Source organism: Thamnophis sirtalis, unplaced genomic scaffold (assembly GCF_051295495.1).
Source record: "Thamnophis sirtalis isolate CommonGarterSnake01/CBP01778 unplaced genomic scaffold, rThaSir2_p1.2 scaffold_1, whole genome shotgun sequence".
Classification (NCBI taxonomy): Eukaryota; Metazoa; Chordata; class Lepidosauria; order Squamata; family Natricidae; genus Thamnophis; species Thamnophis sirtalis.
The window spans coordinates 89555038-89581528 of record NW_028261381.1 but is presented as its reverse complement, the minus strand read 5'-3'; the positions used below and the strand labels follow the sequence as shown (position 1 = coordinate 89581528).

Genomic DNA, 26491 nt, shown 5'->3' with positions numbered 1-26491 from the left:
GTATTTTTGAAACCTAAAGGCAACAATATAAAGCGCTTAAAAACAAAATGTAGTTTAGTTGTTTTAACCATGTCATTATTTTTGCCTTATTTCCCTTTTCTCTTAAAGCACCAGTTGTTATGCAGCTCTTTTGGAAAGCAAATTTATATTGGAAGTGACCACTTTGTGGCATTTATCTCAAAATAACTTTAAAAACAGTAGTCAACACATGCACTTTTTAATACATTATTTTTCTTATTTCTGATTAACAAATGCACGTATCCATCAATTTTTTATTTACAGATAATTAATAATATTATTCTTAGTTCCTCCGTTTTCCCCTCATTGCCATTTCAAATATTTTCTCTCGTCTTTCTTTCCCAAAGGCTTCGTTTAACTGAGGAATGTTTTCTAGTAAAAATTGAACAACATATGATCCATATTTGAAGTGTAACACTTCTATAGTGTTAGAAGCAAAACCGGAATTCCCAGCTGCTATTTTGATAGCCAGGGACTGAGATAGCAATTGTATAGCCATCTTTTAGTTTTATTCTTGACATTGTTTTACAAATGTCATTATTGCCATACATTACATTTAAAACAAAAACAAAAAAAACCCTCTCAGAATAGGATGTTGAAAAAATATTATATTTTTTCTAAATGTATATACCTTGGAAACTTCAGTTATTTATTGATTAACGGCATGTTAACATTATTCCATAAACATCTAAAGTGTTAGGCCTTTGTTATGGTTCTAATCAAATGTTTTAAATACCATATTTTTGGGGAATATAAGACGCACCAAGATTTTGAAGAAGTAAATTTTAAAAAAAGTTTTTCCACTCTGCAGGCCTCCCAAACCCTCTGCACGCCTAGTTTTTTGTGGAAAACGGGGGCGGGGTTTCAGGAGGCCAAAAATGCTGTATTCAGTGTATAAGACACACTCAGAATTTCTGTCTAATGTGACACCGGGTGGAAATCATCCTTCAAGAAATGAAGGAAATGTAATTATTTACATTTTTACAAAAGATATTCTGTCTACAATCTATACCGAACAGGAACATTTTACTGACTTCAAAGGCTTCCAGATCAGACACACTTTAATTTTATCCTCAGCAAGATAAATATCTTATAAAATACAGAGAGCTAAGGCAATTACATTTAAAATTGGAAATCATCTTCAGTTGTTGTTTTTTTAGAAATTATTTCAAAGCAAAACTTTAGGTGCATATATAATCATTAAAAACCAGTGCACAAATATTTCATTTTAAATAAAATTTTATATAAAGACCAGGATCCATTTTTTCAACTTTGGACCATTCCTATATTAAGGATTCTCTTCCCATTAATGAGATATAACCAATTCCAGACTAAATATACTTGGATTTTAACTTCCCTAAGATAAATGTCTTTTTTGCATCGATAAAAAAAATGTATTTATTTATAAACATGTGCCCAAATAGACTTTTTCTTTCCAAGACACAGAATTTATAATGGCAGATAATTAAAAACAAATAGTGACAACACTGTGAGTTAAAGGTCTTTGTTTTGTTGCCAAGCTGAAATATCAAATTCAGAGATAAACAAAGACCGTGTTTTTCCCCCCATTAACACTGTGGCTGTGTTAAGATGCAGCAATGCAAAGCAGCCTGGCAAAACACAATCAAAGGTCACAGTGCAAAAAATAATGCTCCTGAGGATTATTATCTTTTAATTTTCACAGTGTGTCTAAAAACTTCTAATGCTGTATCTGACTCATGCTGCTTCATTATAACGACAGCATTGCTAGGATACAAAGTAGTTTAGATACTTCATATAAATATATACAGCAATCTTCAGACAATCCAAAAAGCTTGTGATGGCAGTGTGAACTCTCGTTAAATGTCTGTAGGTGCTTATTTCAATAATTTTTTTAGCGAATCCTAACAATATATCTGAATTACTGATTACTGGTAGTGTTTGTAAAACTACATGCAGCTATGCCTCAGGGCAAAAATAAATAAGCACACAATTCTATTTACAAATATATGGCCTTCAATAGATTTATTTAGTTCCAAAAGCGTGTGGCAAACCTGAGCCAGTCATACAAATATTGCATTATGATGAATTATATTTATGCCAAGTCTGAACTTGTGGTCCACTAGCAGAACACAAAGAGGTTATTAAAGCCTCCTGGTTTTAATGTCCGTCTAGGTCTACAAAAATAAGATAGAGAGTTCTCAAGTACATGGTAGACCACAATGACTGCATTCAGCCACAAAGCAGTACAACACTAGCTAGCTTAGCCTTGTAGTCTCCATACCATAGACTGAAACTGATGTATAGTAATAATGCTATTACTTCCCTACAAACTTGATTCAGCGGTTAATGCTTCAGAATAATGTGCTGACCCTGGTGATCTTGGTCATTTGATTCTTTTTTTTTGTAGCATACAAACAGAAAGCTGCAAGATCTTCTCTTAAAGGAACTCAATATAATGTGCCCTACCAATACGTTCTAACCCACATTCCTTTTGTCTTCGTCAAACCATGACCCATAAAAAATGTGTTTAATGAGAGAACCGCTATGTTTTGTTCTGAGACAATTATGTATGCTTTTTAAAACATATACAGTAGTTCAAAACATCTATTTTTGAGAATAAAGAAACATCACGGGGAAAGAAAAATATATCAAAAAGAGGTCAAAATGTATTGCCCTCAAGTCCAATTGAAATGAGATATTAATATTTTCCCCTAGAAAAATAACACCTTCCAAGTTATAACTCCTTCTATCAGTTAAAAGGTCACTGTCTACTTCTTGAACATAATTTGAAATTGCAACCTTCTTCATATACTTCTCCCATGATAGACTGGATTCTGCTAAATTAAGATGATTATTTAAACAAATTAATGAGTGACTTCAGCATTCATATTATTATTATTATTCCATTTAGCGTAATTTTTGTGTTACTTTGAATAATATTAACAATGCTAGCTGTACTTTGCTCAACAGGAAGAGGAGAGGTTCAAAAACAGTATTTTTGTAGGTGTTCTAGAGCCTGTCATAAATAAGCGATATTTCTATATTGCTTATTTATTAGCTTGCCTTTCTTCTTTCTGTACAGTATCCCATTGTATAAAATTCTACATTGCTATTATTATGTCAAGACTGTAACTCTGTTGAAATTCTCTAACAAATGAACATTCTCCATTCATCAGAAGAGAAAATAGTTCTAATTTCTCACATTTAATCTGTTTTTTGTCTTGTTATCAAACCATTTGGAATTTAGTAGTTGATTATAGTAGGAGAGTAGTAGTAATTAGTATAGTAGTTAGTAGTTAGTATAGTAGTTAGTATAGCTACATCAAGAACAAAGCATTGAAAAAAATCCCTCTAAACTAGGGCAATGAGCACTGAATTGGAAGGTACATCAGTTAAACAGTATATCAGACTGGGGCAAAAAATCTAACATGTATGCCATTTAAATCAATAAGTGATCAGTGATAGTATCCCCAATTATTGAATAGGAGACAGAGGGGGAAGAGATTTATCAAATTCATCACTTTAAAAAAAATGTCGACAGACTGTCCAAAGTTGCTAGATGAATCATATGTTGTGCAGGCCTATTCTAGAATTGACTAAAGTAAAGAAGATGACAACTCAAATAATCACTAGAACAGAAGAACTAAAGTTAATCCATGGAAGAGAAAAATTGAAATAACGTAACAACATAAACCACTGTTACAGGTTGTATTCAATGTTATTTTATTGTTTACAACCTGAGCTGATATGAAGTATTGCAATCTAAATTGAAAAATTTACTGACAAAATCTACCAAAAATTCCAGAACAATCAGATCCAGACATATTATGGAAACCAAATGGATAGCTCTGCTGTATTTGTAATATTCCATCTCCAAAATGTTGAGTTGCGCACATCCCTAATGATCAGCAGTCTTGAAAGCTACAGAATCAAGCAAAACATCTTTCTATTTCAACCATTTCAAGACAATCTACCCAGGCCTAAAAGATGGAGCTTTTTCCAGCACTACATTCTCTCAATGTCTCACGGGGAAATATAATTTTGAAACTGGGCTAATGCTTAGCATTGGCAAATGTGAATGCTGTAATGCTTGAAACAGAACAGCAAAATAAAATGACTTTTGTATCCATTTTTCATATTGTCTACGAAAATACTCTCTTTAAAACTGCTAAAACTTATATAATTCATATTTGGAATCCACATCCCCCAATCCCCATCCTCAAGAGAATATTATTGTACTCAACATGAAAGAAGCCTTTGATATTGATGTTATCTATAATAATGAATTATAAAATGAAAGATATAGATCTGTAACCCATTTCTATGTTCTTGATTCTGGAAATATAAATCTTCACACTTCAAACTCTAAATGAATTAAAAACAGGTAAAATCAAAACCAGAAAACTGCAGCACTATAGAGATGATATTTCTACTTGATCTCTAGGAATAGAACTGAATCCTGTTTTACTGACTGTAAACAACCTCTTACAGATATAAGGACCAATTTCATCCACTCTCTGGAAAATCAGAAATATGTCAATGGTATAACTTAAGTCAAACTTAAATTTGTAAGTCTGATGATCCACATTTCAAAGTGTATTCGTTCCTTTATGGATACAGGCTGAACATGAAACAGGCTCATGTTTTTGTTTCAGGTTTCTTTCTTGCTAGATATTCTCCTCCAAGCAAGGAACAGCATAGGTCAGTGATGGCAAGCCACATGTGTCAAAAATGGCAAACCATCACATTTGACACAGGTCAAAGATGACACATAGTGATATTTTCTGTGACATACCAGTGTTCACCAAAATCCAACTATTCCTGAAAGCATGCCCTGTTCTTGTGCAAGTTGTGGAGCCTACAAGAGAATAGGGTATGCATGTGCAAGCTCCAGAGTTTCCCAAAGTTGTGTGAGAACACGCACGCTTTTCGTGTCCCAAAGGTGCTTTTTTTTCCCAGGAGCCAACTGGACTTTCTTGTTTTTTCTTTTGAAAACATTTTGCTTTTCACCCAAGAAGCTTCTTCAGCTCTGACAGTATAGTAGGGAATGTCAGAGCTGAAGAAGCTTCTTGGATGAGAAGCGAAACGTCTTCAACCATGACCTGGATGACTGAGAATCTCTATGTGCTTTTGCATGGTTTTCAGATGCTGCAGAGGCTATGGAAAAGCATTGTGTGAAGCCACTTAATGAATAAAGGTCTTGTACAATCCAGAGCAACCTACAAGATAAAAGGAACACTGTAAGTCAGCAATGGGCAATTAACTTTCCCAAGGGGCCACAGGAAAAACTGTGGAGGGCCAAACCAAGGTGCTCAAACTCCATCAACTCAATTCCTCAGGCTGCTCCAGGCAAGGGAAGAGCGCTGCCCGAACACAGAAAAAAGCACTTTCTCTTCTCATCCTCCTGCAGCCACCAGCCAACTGAACACAGCACAGCAATTGCACCGAGACGGACCCAATTCGGCTTCTTCTCCTGCTTCCTGTAGCACACTTATTTATATTTCATTTTCCAATTGACCTCAAATTTCCAAATTTTTGACACATCAATCCTGAAAGGTTTGCTATCACTGGTATAAATTAACCAGTTTATTTTCACTGGTTACAAACTAAGCCCCTGCAATGCTACCCTTCCATCCTCTTTTATTTTCTTCCTAAGGCTGCTTCTGGAACCTTATATTCTGGAACCTTATAAGAAAATAAAGAATGCTGGAGCACCTGCGATGCATTACTTGGCTTTCCAATACACAAAAGATTGATGATGATGATGATGATGATGATGATGATGATGATGATGATGATGATGATACTTGCATGGGCAGGATGCTTTACCAGCCAGCCTGAGATTTCTGGGAGTTCTCAAGAAACTGTGAATATCATGTTGGCAAACAAACGGTAACCTTCAAAATCAGCTTTCATGCTTGCACCATCTGTTCAGAAATATGTACCACATTGGCACGCTACATAACACTAATAATCATAGTTAATAATATACATGATATTACATAAGGCATTTATTCTGAATTTTGCATTATGTTAAATCTCTAATTAATATAGTCATATTAGAATTAAGTAATGCGACGATATAGGTAATTCACACCTGGTGTTTCTCTTTGAAGCCAAAAGAAGTTACCATAGCCTGACAAATCAATGATCTGATAGACTTCATCATACATATCAATAACAATAGCAATAGCACTTAGACTTATATTCTGTTCCACAGTGCTTTGGGTCCTCCTTTTACCGACCTTGGAAAGATAGAGTCAACCTTGAGCCATTCAGGATTGAACCTCTGGCTGTGGGTAGGTTACTGCATTCTAATCCATGTGCCACCACATATGATTTTAAGCAATATATATTTACCTTGTTAAGACATCCAACTAGAAACCAGAAGACCGTGAATTCTAATCCTACAGCAGATGTGAAAGTTAGCTGGGTAACTTTGGTTTAATCGTTGTCCCTTAGTCCAACCCCCTTACAAGGTTGTTGTAGGTAAAATAGGAGAAGGAATATTAATTTATTCATCCCCTTAAGTTATATATAAAATAATCTAAAAGCAGAATAAAATAATCTAAAGACAAATCCAAACAACCATTAGAAACTGTGAACTCTTGTTTTATATTATTAGCTGTCTGTTAAAATAAAAACTTGTATATTGCAGGCTACTAAATGTATTAGGCATCTTAGAAGTTCAGTCTTCATTTGATTAAACACTAATATTATTTCCCTTAATTAAATAATAATATCTTTCAGATGGTATAAAGATTCATTAATTCCGTATTCCGCTGAAAATAAATTTCAGCTGTGGTCATACATTCTTGAAAGAATTCTAACATTACGATAAAAGCAACTGACAAAGGAAATCAATACAAGCTTAGTAAAAAAAATTAAAGTTGAGCGACATTTAAAATTTTTTGGATTCTGCAAAACAAGGAACAGCCACTGAGAAAACATCAGAAGAAAAGGAACAAATCTACATGGCTATTATACAGAATTCTCTCAAATCCCGTGAACCTGCCTCATTGTGATGGGGAAAACAATGTTTCTGGGAAGGATCAGCAAACCAACTGGGAGTGTATAGGCGTCAAATAATCTCAGCTGTCCAACTAAAGAAAACAGGCACTGTATCACACCAGTGATATAGAATGATGGTGGAGTAGATTATCACTTTAGTATTAATAACTGTAGGTGCTATGGGGCATGGGTACCAAAGGTGTAACAGGCAGAAAGTTCTATGGACTAGTGCTAACAAGTACAGGTGTGTGTGTGTGGATGCCACTGGCAGGTGCTATGGAGTATGGGTGGGTGAGTGCTCCAGGAAGTCACTGTGGATAGGTGAAAAAGCAGCAGAAATGACTTGCAACCTCCTGACTGCTTCCCTAATGACTTTGCTCATCAGTAGTTGGCGGAAAATATTACAAATGAAGACCACATGGACACTGTAACATTTTAATTGCAAGCCAGTTGCCAAATCATGATCACATCACGCAAATCACAATAGAAAGACTACAATAGCTGCAGCTCTGAGGACTGATCATAAGCACCATCATAACTTGGCTGCTAAACTAATGGTCATCTGAATAAATATTGTGTATATTGTTTTGTTCCAAAAACCCAGCAACACCTATATACTATAGATATATGGAGTATACAGAAATCAAACTATATTATTTATACAAGGAGGTAGTAGAGAATTTAATTATAAAGCAAAGATGTGGCCAAGAACTGATGGTGAGACAGATAATGAATAACTCATGTGCGGATTCCCAATTAAGCTGAAACTGAAGAAGAAAGCCAACCCATTTCTACAATATGATCTTGAACTGCAATTTTTAAGGAAAATGTGAAAAGGGAAAAAGGGAAAAGAACAGGAACTGCTTTTGTTTAGTACTGAACCTTTTTAATAGGGAACCAAAGGAACTGTGGAATGAAATCAAAGACCTTGTTAAGAATAAATGTGAAAAGAACAACTGCCCAAAGACCAAGAAACAGAAGATAGAAAGTAAACTGGATGGACAAGCAGTGGAAATTGTCAAGAGAGGCTAACATCATGAAAGACAATGATCTGAAGAAGGGACTTTGTTGAAAAGCAGTATTATAAAAACAGTCATAAAGGCAATCAGAAGAGACACGGAAACCAAATCTTACTAAGACTCTTAACTCAGAAGAGGAATTCCAACCTCAAATTGGTATACCCAAGTACACCAGTGGGCAGATAGTAACTGATTCAAATAAGATCAAAGAAAGATGGAAGGTGCATACAAGGTAGCCCTCAAGTTGCAACTATTTGTTTAGTGACCATTCAAACTTACAACACTGAAAAAAGTTACCCTTTTTTCACTTACGATTGTTGCAGCATGGCCATGTGATCAAAATTTGGACATTTGGCAACTGGTATATATTATTTATGATGGTTGCAGTGTACCAGGATCATGTGACCACTTTTGTGATCTTCTGACAAGCAAAATCAATTCACTTAACATCTGTGTTTCTAACTGAACAATTGCAGTAATTCACTTAACAGCTGTTTCAAAAAAGATTGTAAAATGGTTTACTTAACAACCGTCTTGCTTAGGAACCGAAATTTCAGACACAATTGTGCTTGCAAGTCAAGGATTACCTGTACTGAAATGCTGTACAACTGGGATGTCAACATCCAAACTACCTTATAAAAGTGGTTTTCAAATATTTTGGTCTCACGATCCCTTTACATTCTTAAAAATTAAGTGAGGAGCCTAAAGAGGTTAAATTTATGTGGGTTATACAAGTAGTCATTAATTTATGACCACATTGGGATTGGAATTTTGGTAGCTAAGGAAACCAGTCATTAAGTGAACCATCACTTGAATGGGTCCAATTTTATTGCTATTTGTCCTGTGGTCATTAAGTGAATAATCACAGTTGTTATGTGAATCATATGGTCATTAAGTGAATCTGGCTTCCCCAATTGATTTTGCTTGTTGGAAGTAAGCTGTGAAGGTTACAAATTGTGGTCATGTGGTCACTAAACACTGCAATTACTGTAAGTACAAGCTGATTACCAAGTGCCTAAATTGTGATCACAATATTTTGGGGTGGTGCAACAGTCATAACTTTGATGACAGATGATTAAAAGAATAGTCATTAAGTCGAGGACTACCTGCCATGGGTTTTACTGATTATAGAAAGATTTTCGATTGACTTAAATATGTCAACCCTAAACCTAACATTGTTCCGTGTGCCTTCGGCGTTTAGTCATGTCAGCCACATAACCACGGAGACGTCTTCAGACAGCACTGGCTTTTCAGCTTTGTAATGGAGATGAACACCACCCCCTAGAGTTAGGAACAAGTAGCATATATGTGTGAGGGGAACCTTTACCTTTAAAAGTGTCAAACTACTGTACACAGTATCCTTAGAAATATGAGACTTTCAAAATATCTCATTGTTCTCATGAAAAATTTCTACACAGGACAAGAAGCCACCGACTAGATTGAACCCAGGAAAACAAGCTAGCCTAGATCGATATAGCAGCATTCCCCAACCTTTCTGGGCGGGGAAGGGCGAAGAGGGGATGATTTTGTGTGAGGGGCAGGTGCACATCTTCACTTGTTACTCTGCTCACACAGCCTGGTTGCAAATAGGCTGCAGCCCACAGTTTGGGAACCTGCTGTATAGGATTGAGAGAAGGAACTATGTTTTCTTTATATATTCCTTTTATATGCAATATATATATTGCATATATACACACACACATACATACATACATATACATATACACATATACACACACACCATATTTTAGGAGTATAAAATGAACCTTTTCCCCCCCAAAAAAGAGGATGAAAATCTGGGTGCATCTTATACACTGAATACATCATTTTTGGCCTCCTGAAACCCAACCCCCTTCACAAAAATGGACATGTAGAGGTTTTGGGAAGCCTGCAAACTGCTCCTGGAGGCTGGGAAGGGCAAAAATGATTGAAAAACGGGCTGTTTTCTGCTCGTTTTTGCCCCCTTCCCCCCCACTCCCCAGGAGCACTCTACAAGCCTCCTAAAGACTATGCATGCCCTTTTTTTTTGGCAAAAACCAGGCCTTTTTTTGCAAAAAATGGGCCATTTTTTGCTCATTTTTGCGCTTTCCCCCGCAGCCCCCAGGAGCACTTTGCAGGCCTCTCAAACTCTCTGTATACCCCATTTTTCACAAAAAACGAGGCATGCAGAGGGTTTGGAAGGTCTGCAGAGTGCAAAAACTTTTTTAAAAAATTCTCCTTCAATATCTTGGTGCGTCTTATACTCTGGTGCATCTTATACTCTGAAAAATAGAGTATATATTGAAAGAGCTCAGACAGGAAGATGAATGTGGCTTTCACACTGGAGTAACAAACATGAATAATCAACCCTGTACTAATGAAATGCAAACAACATGTAACAATCTACTAATGAAAATCAAGAAGCATAATGAAAAATGGGATTGAGATTAAATATGAAGAAGACCAAAGCAATAACATAAGGTTTATTGGCCTTAAAATTGATAAAAGATATACTGAAGCACTGGATAGCTTCTCCCTTTTAAGATTGCCTATTAACAATAAAGGAATCAGTAGTCAATAAATACATTATAGACTCAGTAGTGTAGCAACTGAGTAGTGTAGCACTCAGTAGTGTAGCAATGAAGGCTTTGAAGGCCTTATAAAAATACTCATATATTGTAACTATTTATAAAAGGACCATAATCATGCAGACAATAGTTTTGCCTGTGATACTCTATACAAATGGAAACTATATTTAGAAAGAGCAAGGTAGAAAGAATATTGATGTTTTTGATGTAAGACTCCTGAGAATACTGTGGACATAGAAGAAAAAAAATCAACAAATAAATCATAGAACAAATCAACCCAGAGCTCTCATTTGCATCATAAATGATCAAGCTCAGTTATCATATTTTGGGTACTGTACATTACACAAAGTTCCTAGTCTCCTGAGATATCTACAATGTTGAAAGATGTCAAAGAAATGAGAAGTGGTGACCAACTGCAAGGATGAATGTGGCACAGTGGTTAGAGTGCAATACTGCAGGCTACTTCTGCCCTGGTGGGATTTGACTGCAATTCAGCAGTTCAATTCCCACCAGGCTCAAGGTTGACTCAGTCTTCCATCCTTCCAAGGTGGGTAAAATGAGAACCCAGATTGTTGAGGACAATATGCTGACTCTGTAAACCACTTAAAGGGGGCTATAAAGCAGTATATAAATCTAAGTGTATTGCTATTGCTATGAACTTGATTACAGTTAATGATAGCACACCATTGGAAGCCCTGGAAGCCCAGGAAATAAATAACACTGGAAAAAGTCTATCTATTTGATTTCTAAAAATCAACACTGATCAAATATCACAATAAATCAATCTTTTGCTCAGAAAACCCCAATCAAGTTGATCTCCTACTTAAAGCCACAGATTAAGAAAATATGGTCTATCCACACTTTCTATTTTGCATTTGTAATATCACAGCTGTTTTTGATAGCAATAGCACTTAGGCTTATATACCGCTTCACAGTGCTTTATAGCCCTCTCTAAGCAGTTTAAAGAGTCAGCATATTGCCACCAACAATTTCCATCCACGGAAGGAGGGAAGGCTGAGTCAACCTTGAGCCTGAGCCTGGTGAGATTCAAACTGCAAAACTGCAGGCAGGCAACAGTCGCAGCCTGCAGTACTGCACTCTAACCACTGCACCACTGAGGCTCATGATAATTCAACTTTTTTTTGGGGGGGGGGAATACTATCCACCAGCAAGCCTCCTGAAAACACCATTATGACCTGTATTGTATTATGCATCAAAAAACGTCACCAAGATGAACTGTATTGCAATGTTATCCGTTACTGCAGCACACATCACTGTTGACATATACAACTTTGTCTTCATCCACAAATGGTAATATATCAGCATTTTTATACAGATAGTCCTCAACTTAGAACTTGTTTGGTGACTGCTCAAAGTTACAATGGCAATTAAAAAAATGATGTGACTACTTTTCACACTTATAACCATTGCAGCATCTCCGTGGTCATTGAGTTGAATTGAATTGAATTTATTTAGCTTGTATGACACCCTACTCTCGGAAGACTCAGGGCGGCTAACAAATAATGTTATTTTGTCATAACATCAAAATTTGGATGCTTAGTAACTGGTTCATATCTATGATGGTTGCAGTGTCCGAGGGTCATGTGACCACCTTTTGTGACATTCTGACAAGCTCAGTCAATGAGAAAGCAAGATTCACTTAGCAACCACATTACTAACTTAACAATTGCAGTGATTCACTTAACAACAATTTAACAGAATTAAAATGTATAATCTTGTTTTTTTCCTGCTACTTGGACCATAAATGAGGCCAAAAGAATCACTTTGGGGGCAATAATACTTAGACTTATGATTACCCCAAAATATAAGATTCAACGGATCAACCACCAATCTTCTAGAAATGCTTAGGTAAATGAAAAGCAGGCTCAAGAAAAGATGACAATCCTGACCTACTTCACTGCATTACTTGTCTTCTTTGATGTAGACACCATATATGAAGATTAAAACATAGTAGAAAAAATAGATAACCAAAATTAAAAACCTTACTCAAAACCTATACAAAATATTCTCACACAGATTTTAGGCAGCAATATTGTATTTTTCCCTTGTGCGCAAATCTTATTTAAATACTGTATACAATATGATAAGCAGCAAAAATAAATAAAAGTGTAGTATGGTGCACAATAAATCCATCAATTCCATCTCACTAATTACTGCAATCTCAAAAAGTGCAAGAAGAAACAAATTACTTTTAAGTCAATTGACACAAAGTGTAATATTCTTCATAAAGACAATAATGTTATGTATACTGGGTTCTCACTGAACATAAAACAGAGATCTTTCTTAAGACTAGATTATATTGTAAAAGAGTAAATACCAAAATACCCATTGATAACTAAATAGTATACAAATTAAAACTCATTAAATGAAACTATTTTTCTAGTTCACTAAGTATAACAATATTTTTCATGAAACATTTTTAAGGAATTGCAGAAGTTCATTTTTCTTATATGAATGACTATTTATTCCTTACACCCGTGATGGCAAACCTATGGTGCCACAGGTGGCATGCGGAGGTCTCTCTTCTGGCACATGAGTCCCAACTGAGCTCCATCAAGCATGCGCCGACAGCCAGCTGATTTTCGAGTCTCTGAAAAACACTATAAAAGCCATCGATATACATCCAACAGAAACAGGAAGTGCCTCACAGAAGCAGATAGAGGTAAATCTAGAGAGGCAGGAAATTCATCACTGAACAATGGAGATGAATGCTAAAGAGGAATAAAGCTGCATACAAGGCCAACATAACTCCTGTAACAGTGTAGGCATGCACGGGGGGGGGCACCCACCCCACGCCCCATTTTTGATCCCAGGAGACTTCAGGGAGGCCTGCTAGGCCCAAAATGGGACACAGGGGGAGTCATCCACGCATGCGCAGGAAGGATGCGGGGGGGAGGGCATGTGCACATTGTGTTATGGGTGTGGACACATGCACAAGTGCTGTCATGCACGCACGCGCTTTCAGCACGCGAGGACAAAAAGGTTAGTAGCAATTTACTTCTAATAAGTCAAATTGAACTTCTAATTTCAGAACGACTTTTGCTTCATCATCTTTGCCAATCATAATCTCAAAGTCACTAGAGATTAATAAAATTATTACAGGAGTTTGTCAGGCTTGGTAGTTATAACTACAATATCACCAATGAGCAATATGTTGCTATGATTATTTTTACTGTTTAATCATATAAGAATCAATCTCACATGTACTTTTGGTAACTTTACACAGTTATTTTCACTGCTCTATTTATCAATGCCAAATCCAGCATAGTATATATGTATAACAAGAAGACATCCATAGTAGTTGATTCCTCAGTATTTTGTATTATTATCTTTATAAAATTCTTCATCATAAAAAAAGGCAATGGGAAACATCTTTACAGAAAAAATAGTAAGTGCCCTTTTAAACTGCATGTCTCATCAGACAGACAAATTATTCTAGAATTGCCAGTACAGAACAAGCATATTTACAGAAATACTCTTAATTAAAGTTCAACTGCATTATCTGCATTCTTTATCCTAGGGAAAGGATATTTTTTACATGAGATAAAAGAATTCCTCATCAAAGTGCACTATCTATCATTCTTATTTTCCCAAGCTAATGAAATACTGAAAAAAAATGAAGGGAAAGGTGCTGGAAACTCTTGACTGTCATTCAACATAGTTAACTGACTCAAAACTGAAAATTAAAGAGACCAAATTTGTTGAGGTGGGAGAAGTTAACAAAAGAAAGGCCAACTTTGAAAATGAGCCAGATCAGACTAGAAAAATATTCTAGGAAACATAACCCCTTTGTATTCCTGGGAAAAATATATTGATAGTAACTAAAATGTTGCTGACTATTCCTTTCTATCTTCTCTCCAACTGGGGCATATAATTCAGAATAAGGTATGAGCAGCTCACACTGCCTTTCCCACTTATACACAAACACACATAAAAAGGAGCAGAAAGACACATACATATAGCCAAGATTCATTTGTTGCAAAAAATATACACCGGTTCTTCCATTGCTAACTACAGGTAAGGAACTGGGGGGAAAAAATTACAGAAGCTACATTGTATGTGTTATTGTTGCTCTTTTTAGTATATATTTTCCTAAAATTTATCTGAATTCACCTGCACATGAAAATGCTTTATTTGAATAAACTAAATGGATGTTTATTGCCCTTTACTTTAATCTTCTTCTCCAACAACTTCACCGCAAGCCTATGAGACAGGTTAGACTGAACTAAAATGATTGATCTAGAAAGGCAAATACAATTTAAAGATGTATACTGTCATCCAGCAGCAGTACCTAGTTTTGATTAATTGGCAAACCATTAACGTTTACAATCTCAGCAAACAAAAGAGTCTGTAATAAAGTTGATAGGGTACAGTATCTTTCATGGGTCCCTATTTTTAATCAGCCTCCTCAAAACTACGCAATATGTGTCTATATAATAAATTTAATAAATAAATAAATACTTAATCAAAACTACAGAAACCTAGCCCATACCGAGCAAGTATTTTTCTGCAGAAACAATTCTTCGATGTTTTGATTTTATATACTTTAACACTGGAGATGTAGGGTATACATTTTGTAAATAAGTTAATAAATATGGAACTAACAGCCAGAAAAAGTCTCTAATGTATATATAAAATTCATGCAAGTAGTCCTCGACTTACAACTATTTGTTTACTGACTATTTCAACTTATAACAGCACTGAAAAAGTGACTTAATGACAGTTATCTCCAGGCATCTCCACAGTTACATGATCAAAATTTGTACATCTGGCAACTAGAATGTATTTATGTTGGTTGCAGTGTCCTATGGTCATGTGATCTCCTTTTACAACCCTTTTGACAATCAAAGTCAAAGGGGAAGTCAGATTCACAACAACCATGTTAGTAACTTAACAACAGCAGTGATTCACTTAACAACTGTGGCAAGAAAGATTGTAAAGTGGGACAAAACTCAATTGTCTTGCTTAGCAATGGAAATTTTGGATTCTATTGTAGTCCTAGGTCGAGGAACTACCTGTATGTAATTCATGGAATTAAGTCAGAAACCGACAGCGGAAGAGCAGGGAAATAGCTGAGATATACAGAAACCAACATTTTTTTTCAACTTCTGAATCCATGATTAATTATGATTAAGGAAGCATCTTTGAATACTTTGCAACACCACAAGGGCTAAAATTTACATTATATTTTTAATCAAATTCAGGATTTTTATTTTATAGCCTAATACAGATAGTCCTCGACTTACAACAGTTCAATTAGTGACCATTCAAAATTGCAATGGCACTGAAAAAGGTGACTTATGACCATTTTTCACGCTTATTGCGGCATCCCCATGATCCCGTGATTTGCATCCAGTTGCTTTCCATTGCTAAATGCGAGTCAGCTTGAAAAATGACTCACATTTATAACGGCTGCAGTGTCCCAGGGTCATGTGATCACCTTTGGCAATCTTCTGACAAGCAAAGTCAACAATCATGTTACTAACTTAACAACTGCACTTATTCACTTAGCAACTGTGGCAAGTAAGTTCATAAAATGGGGCAAAACTCACTTACCAAATGTCTCACTTAACAACAGAAACTTTGGGCTCAACTGTGGTAGTAAATCGAGGACTACCTGTACAGCTCTGGAAAGATATTATTTTAAGTAGAAAAAATAGACTGGCTAGCTTTCTTTCTTTACCATCAACAATTTGTGTATTAATTTATTAATCTATGCTTGCTTTCCATCTTTTGGGAGTTTTAGTTGTATACCACTGTATACCACTGTAAACACGACAATAGAATGCCATTGAAAGAAATTATTCAACAAAAATGGCATCAAAGTTCCATATCCCTGCAGCTCTATCCTTAGATGTAAAACAGCACAGCCACACAATTCTGTATGCACATGTCCGAATAATGATCCCTTAAGCAAAAAAAAAAAAAAAAAAAAAGTCCCTTAAGCAAAATAAGCATGTACAAAGAAACAGAAAATATACAGAGCCTTCTCTAACAATCATAAAAATTATATCTTTTAATTCTGCTAGAAATCATCTTACATTTTGTCTTCCTCAATTTTTATTCTTAAACAACTTTATGGAATTCACTGAACAAATCTGGAACAAGCTGCACACCTTTTCTAAGTTTCAGCAGATCTCTTTAATTAACCTGATTAATAAATAAAAAAAAATCTATCCTTTGCACTTACAGATACATCAATGTAGCCATTAATTTCCAGAAACAAATGTGATTTTTATTTTTAGTTTGCAACTAATTGTAGAGAAAAGTCAATCTGATTCCACTTCCACAGAATAACAACATCCTATTTTTAAAAGTAAAACTGGATTTCAACATTCTGTTTCCCATAGCTTCACAGAAAACTCACAGCTCGTGTAAAATCGCTATACTACAAATGAACTGCACGACATATTGAATTATCAGGTTCCTGTGCAACAAATGTAGCTACAGTTCAATTCAACAATCAGATAGAAGTAATTTGTTAAAATAACACCTGGAATTTTTTCTCATTGCCACCTATTAAATCATGTAGAAAGACAAACGTGAAGGCAAAGGCTGGATATTTTTTTCTCTTGAATTGCATCCCCTCAAACACCCACTACACCTATTTCAAAAATGCTTCTAAAATTCAGAGTTTATCCCACTGGTAGAAGAAATACTTCTGACCACATGCTTTTTACATCACGCCCAAAATCTTTTTTAAACTAGTCCACGAAAAGGCAACTGTTTTAAAGGGATTAAACTATTTGCACCCTTTCTTTCTTTTGGTATGGGTGAAAATATCCTAGCTTTCCATTTACTGAGGAACTCTGCATATCTCAAAGGCTTGCATACCACCCTCAGTGCAACAGAAGATTGTTCAATAGAGAACATCTTATCAGGAATTGTATACCTCCTCCCAAGTAGAGTTCAAAGTAGCAACATGCTTCAGCATTCTCACTATGCAAAAGCTATTATCCACACAATGAATGAAATACCCCATTCGCTTTGGGTCACTGTCAGGTCAAGAGGTGCCCCTTTGTTTTATAATTTAACCTATCCATTAGACCAGAGGGGGGGGGGGAGAAGCTTAGCAAAAAAAATGCCTGATAAAGATCACAATTCACAAAACAATGGGAAGGAAATCTGGAATTCAAGTCTTTACTTAGTTTTTAAAATGGTGTGTGTTTATGGAGCATGGGCACGCAATACATACACATTCACACTTAAAAGAAATAGACGAGACAGCATTTGGTCTGTGTTAAGTCCTTCTGCTGCAAGATCTCAGAAGCCACAATACCAAAACTGAAGCAGGCTAAGGAAAAGACCTTTTGCTCTACCTTTGTTGGTTTAGGTCTGGAACATAAACATTATTTTAATACAGTATTTGTATTTCTTGGGATTAATAGTTCAGCCCTCTAGGAATCCTTTGTCTTTCTTGACAGAAGAATGCAGCATGCTGCACACGTTCCCCTTACAACAAGGAGGACAAAGGATTCAGTGATCAGGAGACAATTAGTCCCAATTAGGCCTATTTCGCAGCTGAGTGCAAAGAGAGGGGGAAGGGTGTTCACATTTTCACAAAATATGTCCCTCTGGCAAGTTCCAGTGAAATCAATAAAGCTACAAGTCGGTTACAAGGCCTGCAGCTCACATACAAAATTTGTGCTCGAGTTTTACCAAGTCTCTGACATCTGGAGCTCTTTGAATGTAATATACTACACAACCCATTTTTGATCGACTTGTTTTCAGCAGAAGGCAGCAATAATTGCAATTATTGCACATCCAGTTCTTGGGGTTGGAAACAACTTTGTTGCAGTTCACACAATAGAATAGCTAATATTTCAATCCTTTTTAAAAAAATAAAAAAAAAACCATTTTAGTCTTTATCCCTGCAAAGATGCCTGGAGGCATGATCTTGGTAAAAGCTACAAAATTGCCAAATGATTTTTAAAGTCCACATTTCTATTTTGTAATGCTTATATGATTATTAAGTCATTGTGATAGGACTGTTTTAGATTAGCTTAGTTAACTATTCTGAATTAAATCCTGAAAAATAAATGAAAAATATGTATTAGAAAAATCCACATCTCTATTATAAGCATACCGCAGATAAATAATTAATGCAGAATAGACATGGGTTTTTTTTACGATCTTTTGATATAAGTGAGGATGGTTACATAATGATTGACAACATAAATGGCTCAACTGTACTTACATGTGTACGTGTGGAGGCTGGAATCGGCTTTGGTTAATATTGTAGTGTGTGAATGCCTGGGTTGGATTTGAACTGTATTCATCCACAGAAATGGAAACTTTGCCTTGTGAAGGAATTCCATGTGCCATGCTTCCTCTTTATAGACATGAGCGAGTTACAACTTTCCAGAGCAAAAGGCAGGAATGAGCATTGTGTTTCAGCCAATGTCGGAAGCCAAAGATGTCCTCATGAACTCTGCAGAATTCTGGACAACAATATGGAGACATTGATCATTTTGAAATTCCATCTAAAACATTAAGCTCATCCTAACATTTTCCTTGATGCATCTTTCTTATATCATATTAGCATATATACTATTAGCAAACTCAATCTCCAAACATGGCTACTTATGTAAGCAAAATCAAAACTGTCCACAACCAAGATAAAAGATTTCAGTAGGCATTAAAAAAAAAAATCTTTGGAAAGTAATATTAAACTTGCTTGTTGTGATCATGTTCTGCAGACTGACCAGAACATAATGGAAAACTAGAAAGGGAGGGAAACGGAATAGAGTACCTTAGGAAAAAGCTGGTTTGCTGGCTCATATGCCAAGCTGATATTTGCTTGCATATCCTATTAGTACTAATAAAATGTTGTTAATGTGTTTTTATATTGAATTTAAAAACCATGTTCTTTGTATATTTAAATCTATCAATTCTAATAAAAGCCACATTGCTTTATAACTTCCAGCATACAAGTATCTTGTCATTCAACAGTTGTCATCTATTCCTCTTTTTCCTCCTCCTTTCTCTACTTTTCAAATATAGTTTTATTTTGGCAACTGTCAAAACACATAATTATGGACAAGTTATCTTACATTATAGTACTGTAAAACAAAACAAACATAATTATACTCTTCATTTTGAATTTCTCTTAGATTTTTCATTGATGTTTTAATAATGTATTGTCAGAATCATGTGCCATATTTCACAAATACAATTATAGCTATTTATCAGATTCAGTGACTCCATTTCATAAGTTGCCATAGAGCTGGAAATGGGGCCATTAAAAAAATGAGCAAATAAAAAGACCAAAATATAGCACTTGTTACAAGGAAAAGATAATGATAATATAACTTTCTGATTTGCAAAATCAATGTAATGATAAATGTAGCAAAGATTTACAAAATTACAATTTGAAAAAAAGATTAAAAGCGCATATTTTCCAGATCATCTAGAAAAAGCACTGGAAAGGAGTCCAATTATGTAGTAAGTAAGCACTAAGGTGTGGTGACTAAATGGTTGCAAAGGTTAAACAAGAGCATTCAATATATAAGTGATTTAAATTAAACACAATATCTATATTCAGAAGTATTATGCTCTTCAATACCAGACTGAGTACTGAGTAAACAAGCAAGGATGGGCATTCCCATTATATTCCACTTGCAAGTTTACAGAAGTATCTAGATCAGTTTTAGAAACAGATTGTACGAGCAGATGGACCTTGGCATGATCCATACATCTGTCAAGGCAATGCATATGTTCTAAGGGTAGCTTTCATCCATCTGTTGCCTTCCAGGTGCTTTGAGCTTAACTTGGCTATGGTTGGTGAATTATGACAATTGAAATGATCCAGGGAGTATAAGGTAGAAGAACCTCTCTCTACTGTTTTATCATCCTACTAGAGCTGCCTACTTCTGAATTATTACATGCAAAATGAAAAGTACTTAAAAGCCATGGGATAAATTTGTTATCACCTAAAGTCCTGTTCCTCTAACATATTTCCATTGCACGCTAAAACATACAACTGTACACTCTAGTTTAAAACTAATTTATTACTATGAGCCAGTTTATCTTAAATTGATTAAATGATGTCATACTTTGTATCTACTTACTTTATCTATGTAATTTCTTTATCCTTTATATATTTGATCAGGTCAATTTGAATAACATGATGCAAACAGTATCTACTATTCCAATTTTTGCCAAACCATTCTCATTAAAAACATCCTTCCCACTCAAAGGTATATAAATTTGGGCATTCAAATATTTTGTAATAATGCATTTTTGCATAACTACTTCTACTCTTAAATGCATACATATTTATCTGTCAACCCATTTTCTTCAGATTTTTTTTTCTTCCCACTGCTATCAGAGAATATACACTGCTTCCAATCTTGGTTAGTCTAAAAGCCTAACATCAAGCACAGATGTAATATTTCTGATTCCAAATCGAGCAATTGGGGGGGGGGGGGGGGGACTCATTACTTATTACCAAAAACTACCTTTAAAAATGTTGTAGGAAGGAGTGTAATCCACCCTAAAACTTCTAAGATGGGACAAAAATATTTCAAAAAAGAATCTGACCATTTTCAGTAACTCCAAAATACATAATGTTTGGAACCCTATACTGTTCCAAACTTGAAATATACCTTTTCTATCTATAACTGAGCAGAGTTACAAATAGGCAGAAAGTCTCACATTGCATACTATGAGGCTCTTTCCCTACAATGATGCTATCTTTGAATCCAAAGGCTTTTGGATTGTTGAAAATTAAATGTGTAAGAGCATAAAATGAAGTTTAAAATCTACTTCAGCACAAAATTCAGGAAACAAATTTCCAAATGACAGATGGGCATCTCTCTTTTATTGTTATACCACCTCAGGCCTACATAAAATTTCATATGGTAGCCAAGCTAAGGAATCTCACAACTCTCTTTCTATAATCAGGATTGTTTGTTTCAAATTATGAAAAGCCATTATGATGATATAGAACCCTAATTCCATCAACCAGGTATGGACCCAAATGAAATTAAATTTCATTAAATTGGATCTTTGTTTCTAGCTTTGACTGCATATGTGTGTGTGTGTGTGCGCACGCGCATCTGTGTGTGCGTGCATGTGTATATAAGATTCAGTACATAAAATATTTGCCCAGTTATTCGTGCAAGATAACTCTACAAATTATAATGAAGGAACCTCCATACCAACTTTGCAGCTGTTTCCTTAATTTCCACCACAATTATATTTTACTGTTATTTTGCATAACAGTAAAATACAACACCTGCTTCCAATTGCCGTTCTGTAGTGAAGACTGTAATTCTCTTTTGAGATACTAACTATGAAGGCAGTGTGCAGTGTGGAGCTGCATAATTGCACTGCACTGAAAAGTAAATACAAATGAAAACATCTTCCCGTTAAAGAAATGACTGTCATTAAAAAAGAATGTTAGCCCTGAGAGCTCGGAGGGAAAAACACACACTTTGTATTGTGAGAATTTTAATCCTGGCGTACATTAGGCACTAATGTTGAAATGGCATAGCAATTTTTTCCCCTCACACAAAGCAGATTCTGTTGGATAAAAGACAAACATTAATGAAATGCAAACCCATACTTTTTCTGCCCTTTAAAAAATAGATGCCACTGTATTTTCATTAACTGATGGAATTAATGTTACATATTACAAAAAGCTCACTGACGATAATTTAAGATCTTAATTCAATTCTATTTATTTTCTATGTAACTTTCAACTATGAGGGGGGAAATGTTAAAGCTTAAGTATACTGATACACATGCAGAAAATCTTGAACTTCACTTTTGAATTCTTAAGTAGTGAAATATTTCATTTATATTCTCATTTGCAACAGAAAAAAATATAGCTTTCTAAATGTCCATCAGTAAATATCAAACTCAGAAATATTGTTTTGTATCAAAAGAGACCAATATTAATTTTCTTTTAATGTCTTTCTAGTGCAAAACAGCTCTCATATTAAAGAGAATGACTGTGATCTTTAATGAATAACTCTTTGAAGAAAATATAAGGCAAAGTCTTCAAAGTACTTCAAAACTTTTACATACATGCTGGTATTAGCCTCCCATAAGGATTTGTTTTAACAATGTAACTCTTTTCTTCTCCTTAGAACAATCATTTCTTTAAGGAGATATACATACTTTGGAATAGATTTGACCTTGGCATTCATTTTAATGCAGGAGCTAATATAACCAAAAACTGCCAACAACTTTGAATTACCATATTATCTCATACATGATTCTAGAATTCAGGAAAAGAACCCCAAAATGCTGATTAGACATCCTACAAGAATAAACATGATGGAAAAACACCACCAGTTCAAATGAATTCACTGGTTCAATTTGAAGTCTATAAAAGCAGGACACTGATAACATTTACACTGCAATTTTGTCTCACAACACAAAGCACTGTGAAGGATTGCATTTTTAATTAGTGGCAAGGTAGAAAATTAAAAATAATACCCAAACCTATTATTTGCTGAGAGGATTTTAAAAAAACATCCATAATATGGGAAATGAAAAGAAAAATCCATCATTTAATTCATCAAGGACTGTTATTTACTAACCAAAGAACTCCTGAAATATTTGAGATAAGGGGAAAGAATACCCATATTAGACCACTTTTTACAGGCTTGCATTAGTTCCAATACTGATACAAAATAAAGCGGCAAACAGGCAATATGCATATCAAGTCTCATTCTCAGTGCAAGCTTTTTCTTTGTCAGTATAAGGAATGTGGATTAAATCTGTGTGTTTGCATGTATGTGAAAAAGCAAAAAAGATTCCAGTCCAACTTTGACTATGGCGGACTCACAGAGACACATCTATGAAGTTTTCTTAATAAGATATGGAAGTGGCCAGCCACTATCTCCTTGCCCGATATCTTTTCGACTTCCCATCTCTCCTGGCCATGCAAGTTTACACTCTCACTGCAATCTTGTACAATACCAACAGATCAGAATCAGCATGCTCCTGTACTCCTAATGCTAGGTAAACTGTCACTGGGGGAGGAAGAGATCATGAGTTCCATCAAAGCAACAGTTAAGCAGAAAAATATTATCCCACACATCCGGCCTGCAAAAGAGACCAAGTCAGGTTTCCCTTCATCAAAAACCAACCCGCCGGTACTCCCTCATGTACTCCCTCATGCACGCACCCAGTAGTCCCTCTTTCACCCCGCAGCACTTGGGGACCCTTTAGAAAGAAACCCTTACAGCATCAAGCCTCTCCCTCTGTTGCAAAGATGCATTTTCCTCCAGCCCCTTTAGCTGAAAGGGACTATGAGCAAGGAAGACGTCCCAGGTTGCAGGCACTACCTCTTGGTGGCTGTCACTCCATGCCCATCTAAGCAGCGCTGGGTGGACTTTCTCCCCCTTTCTTTCCCGGATAGGTGGCTGCACTCCTCCAAATCCTCGCAGGGTGTTCGGGGCTGGCTCCTCTCTCCCTCTCCCATTCCCTCTTGCCAGGGCTGGGAATGATTGATCACAATCAGCGGCCAATAGCTTTGACTGCGCACCATCCTGCCTTTTCTATCGCTCCCCCCCTTCTTCCCAACGTCATTCATCCCAACCTGATTCTCCCCTTCCTTTCAAACTGGCACAGCGTCCCTGATCAAGTCTCTGCTAATCCATAACAAGCAGACTCCACAGAGAGATACACATTTTTCAGCCCCTCTATTGACTTTTTTTTAGGGGGGGATGTCTTCCCCTTTCTCGAAACCCCTTTTGCAGGCTACTACCTAAGTATGGCTTTGGGCGCGCGCGTTTAAAGTTTTCATAATTTCCCCCCCCTACTGAGATCTCTGCAGTGACCTCCCCCCCTCAAAAAAAAATCTACACCCCGCTCTTCGCCAATACAAGCCGATCGCTCTAACTCCCTATTTCTCACGACGCTACGACACTTTCAGGAGGTCAGGGTTGAGGGATGCAGAGGGGGGAATGACATAATCCTGGAGCAAGGGAGGAAAACAAAAATATAATAATCGCGATGAAAAGCATGCAAACAGGGAGGCGAATACATCCCAATAAAATGCAAAGGTTTCCGAGGGCGCTTAGGCCTCGGGGGACCATTGATTTCAAAGCATGTTTTGGAAAAGCAGCGGGGGTGGGGAGCCTGTATCTGCCTTGAATGTGAAAGAAACGTGGAAAACTCCAGCTATAGTAAAAAAAAAAACACACACACACACATTTCCACTCAGTACTTTTTTTATGTTTTGCCAAGTTTTCCCCCAGGGGTTTTTCCCCCTCCTTTTTGGAGAGGTGGGGAGAAAGAGGTGAAAAAGAAAAGCCTCTTGGAAAGCGGGGAAATACGGCAAGAACAAACGATTTCTCCCCCCCCCCCTTCCCGGCGCCGTCCTTCTCTCCCGCCAGTCACACGTTTCAGTTTTTTCAGGCTAACTATACTTTGCATTTCACTCCCTCGATCTATCGTTTTCTCTTCGCTTTCTCCGGTAGCCTTGCACAGCACAATGCTCCCTTTGGCCTACCCTCCCCCGGTCGTGCTCTAACATTGTAACCCCGATCACCCGAGACTTGCTAGTAAACAGCGAGCAAAATTAATCTCCTTTGCCAAATCTATTCCCAAACCGCCGCCTCCCGAGCTTGCCCCCCCCCTCACACCTCCGCTCCGCAAAGGCAAGAAATGAACGCCGAAACCGGGAGGGGGGCAGGAGGAGGAGGAGAGATGGGGGCATTGCAAGCCAGGGTGGGAAGGAGGAGGAAGAAGGGAGGCAAAAGAAACCGACCCTCGCGCAGATCAGCAAATTAGCTTTCCTTCTCCAAGCCCCCTTTTTTTAAAAAACCCGTTCTACCCAGAGCGAATGGCAAATAAGCAGCCCGTTTTGAGTCTGATTATTGTTTCGCGGTGGTTGCCCTCTCTGATCTCCTTGTACATGACAAGGCACCTCTAACCCAGCGCTTTGTGTTTGTTATTGGTAATTCTCCTCTCCCTTCTTCCATTGGAGTCCTCCTCTCCCCTTCCTCTCCGAACGGGGCGGATGGTTTACCTTCTCTGCCTCTTTTTATTTTCCTGGAGGTGGAGGTGTATTCCTAAGGATGCCTTCAGTGCTGGGGAAGGAGCCGATCCATGGAGGGGAGGGGGCGACGCTGCCGAGAAGCCGCTGGTTACAGAGAGCGAAAGAGCCAGGGAGACCTTGGCATAGGTGGGCGGCTGGTGTAAGGCAGGGCAGAACCTTCGACCCGCAAGGATCGCGGGGGGGGGGGGGAACGAAAGAGAAGCAGAGAAGGAGGGAGGGAGGGAAAGAAAAGAAAAAGAGAGAAAATAAGAGCAGTCCGAGCTCTGAACTGGGGAACGAGAAGGAAAGAGGGAGAGAGAGAGAGAGATAGAGGGGGAGAGGGAGAGAAAGCGAAGAAGGAAGAGAACAGTGCAATGAGTAAAGACTGCCACTGGGGTCAGGGAGCAGAGCACCAGGAAACAGGGCGGCCAACGCGCGCACACTACACACACACACACACACACACAAACACAGAACCAGCTCCTCCCTGCTGCTGTTGAATCTTACTTCACTGCCCCCCCCGCCCCAGCCACACTCACAGCCAAAAAAAAAAAAAGCAGAGCAGCATCCCTCGCCGAACGGCGGCGAATCTTTTGCCCTCCCTGAAAGATTAAAGATTAAATAGGAGAGGAGACCCAAGGCGTACAAATCATCAGAATGCCTCGATGTTTCTCATTCATTATGTCATCTTAATTAATCAGTGGTGGGGTTCTCTCCACCTTCCCCTCCCTCTAAGAAATAGAACAAGTGCGGGTTTTTTTAAAAAGAAAGTAATATCAGCAGGAAGGGTTACAACAAGGAAAATCAATACTACCGCGTTCTAAGCCGAAAACATATTTATATAAAGAGACCTGAAATCATATTTGTATAGAAAC

General features: G+C 36.9%; 1 protein-coding gene across 3 annotated transcripts in view; it reads right to left on the bottom strand.

Annotated features, from left to right (window-relative positions):
• The window catches only part of MPPED2 (metallophosphoesterase domain containing 2), a 144270-nt gene extending 118212 nt beyond the window's left edge, over nucleotides 1-26058 (bottom strand). Inside the window, exons 1-2 of one of the 3 annotated variants that reach the window (XM_014056708.2) lie at nucleotides 25608-26058; nucleotides 18816-19059 (exon numbers count right to left, since the gene is read on the bottom strand). In XM_014056708.2, the coding sequence (XP_013912183.1) occupies nucleotides 18816-18943 (128 nt within the window). In that variant the 5' untranslated portion in view covers nucleotides 18944-19059; nucleotides 25608-26058. Of the gene's footprint in view, nucleotides 1-18815; nucleotides 19060-23817; nucleotides 24068-25607 lie in introns of those variants that run through there. The other 2 variants (XM_014056709.2, XM_014056710.2) reach the window with 2 other exon arrangements.
• Between the last annotated feature and the right edge of the window lie 433 nt (nucleotides 26059-26491).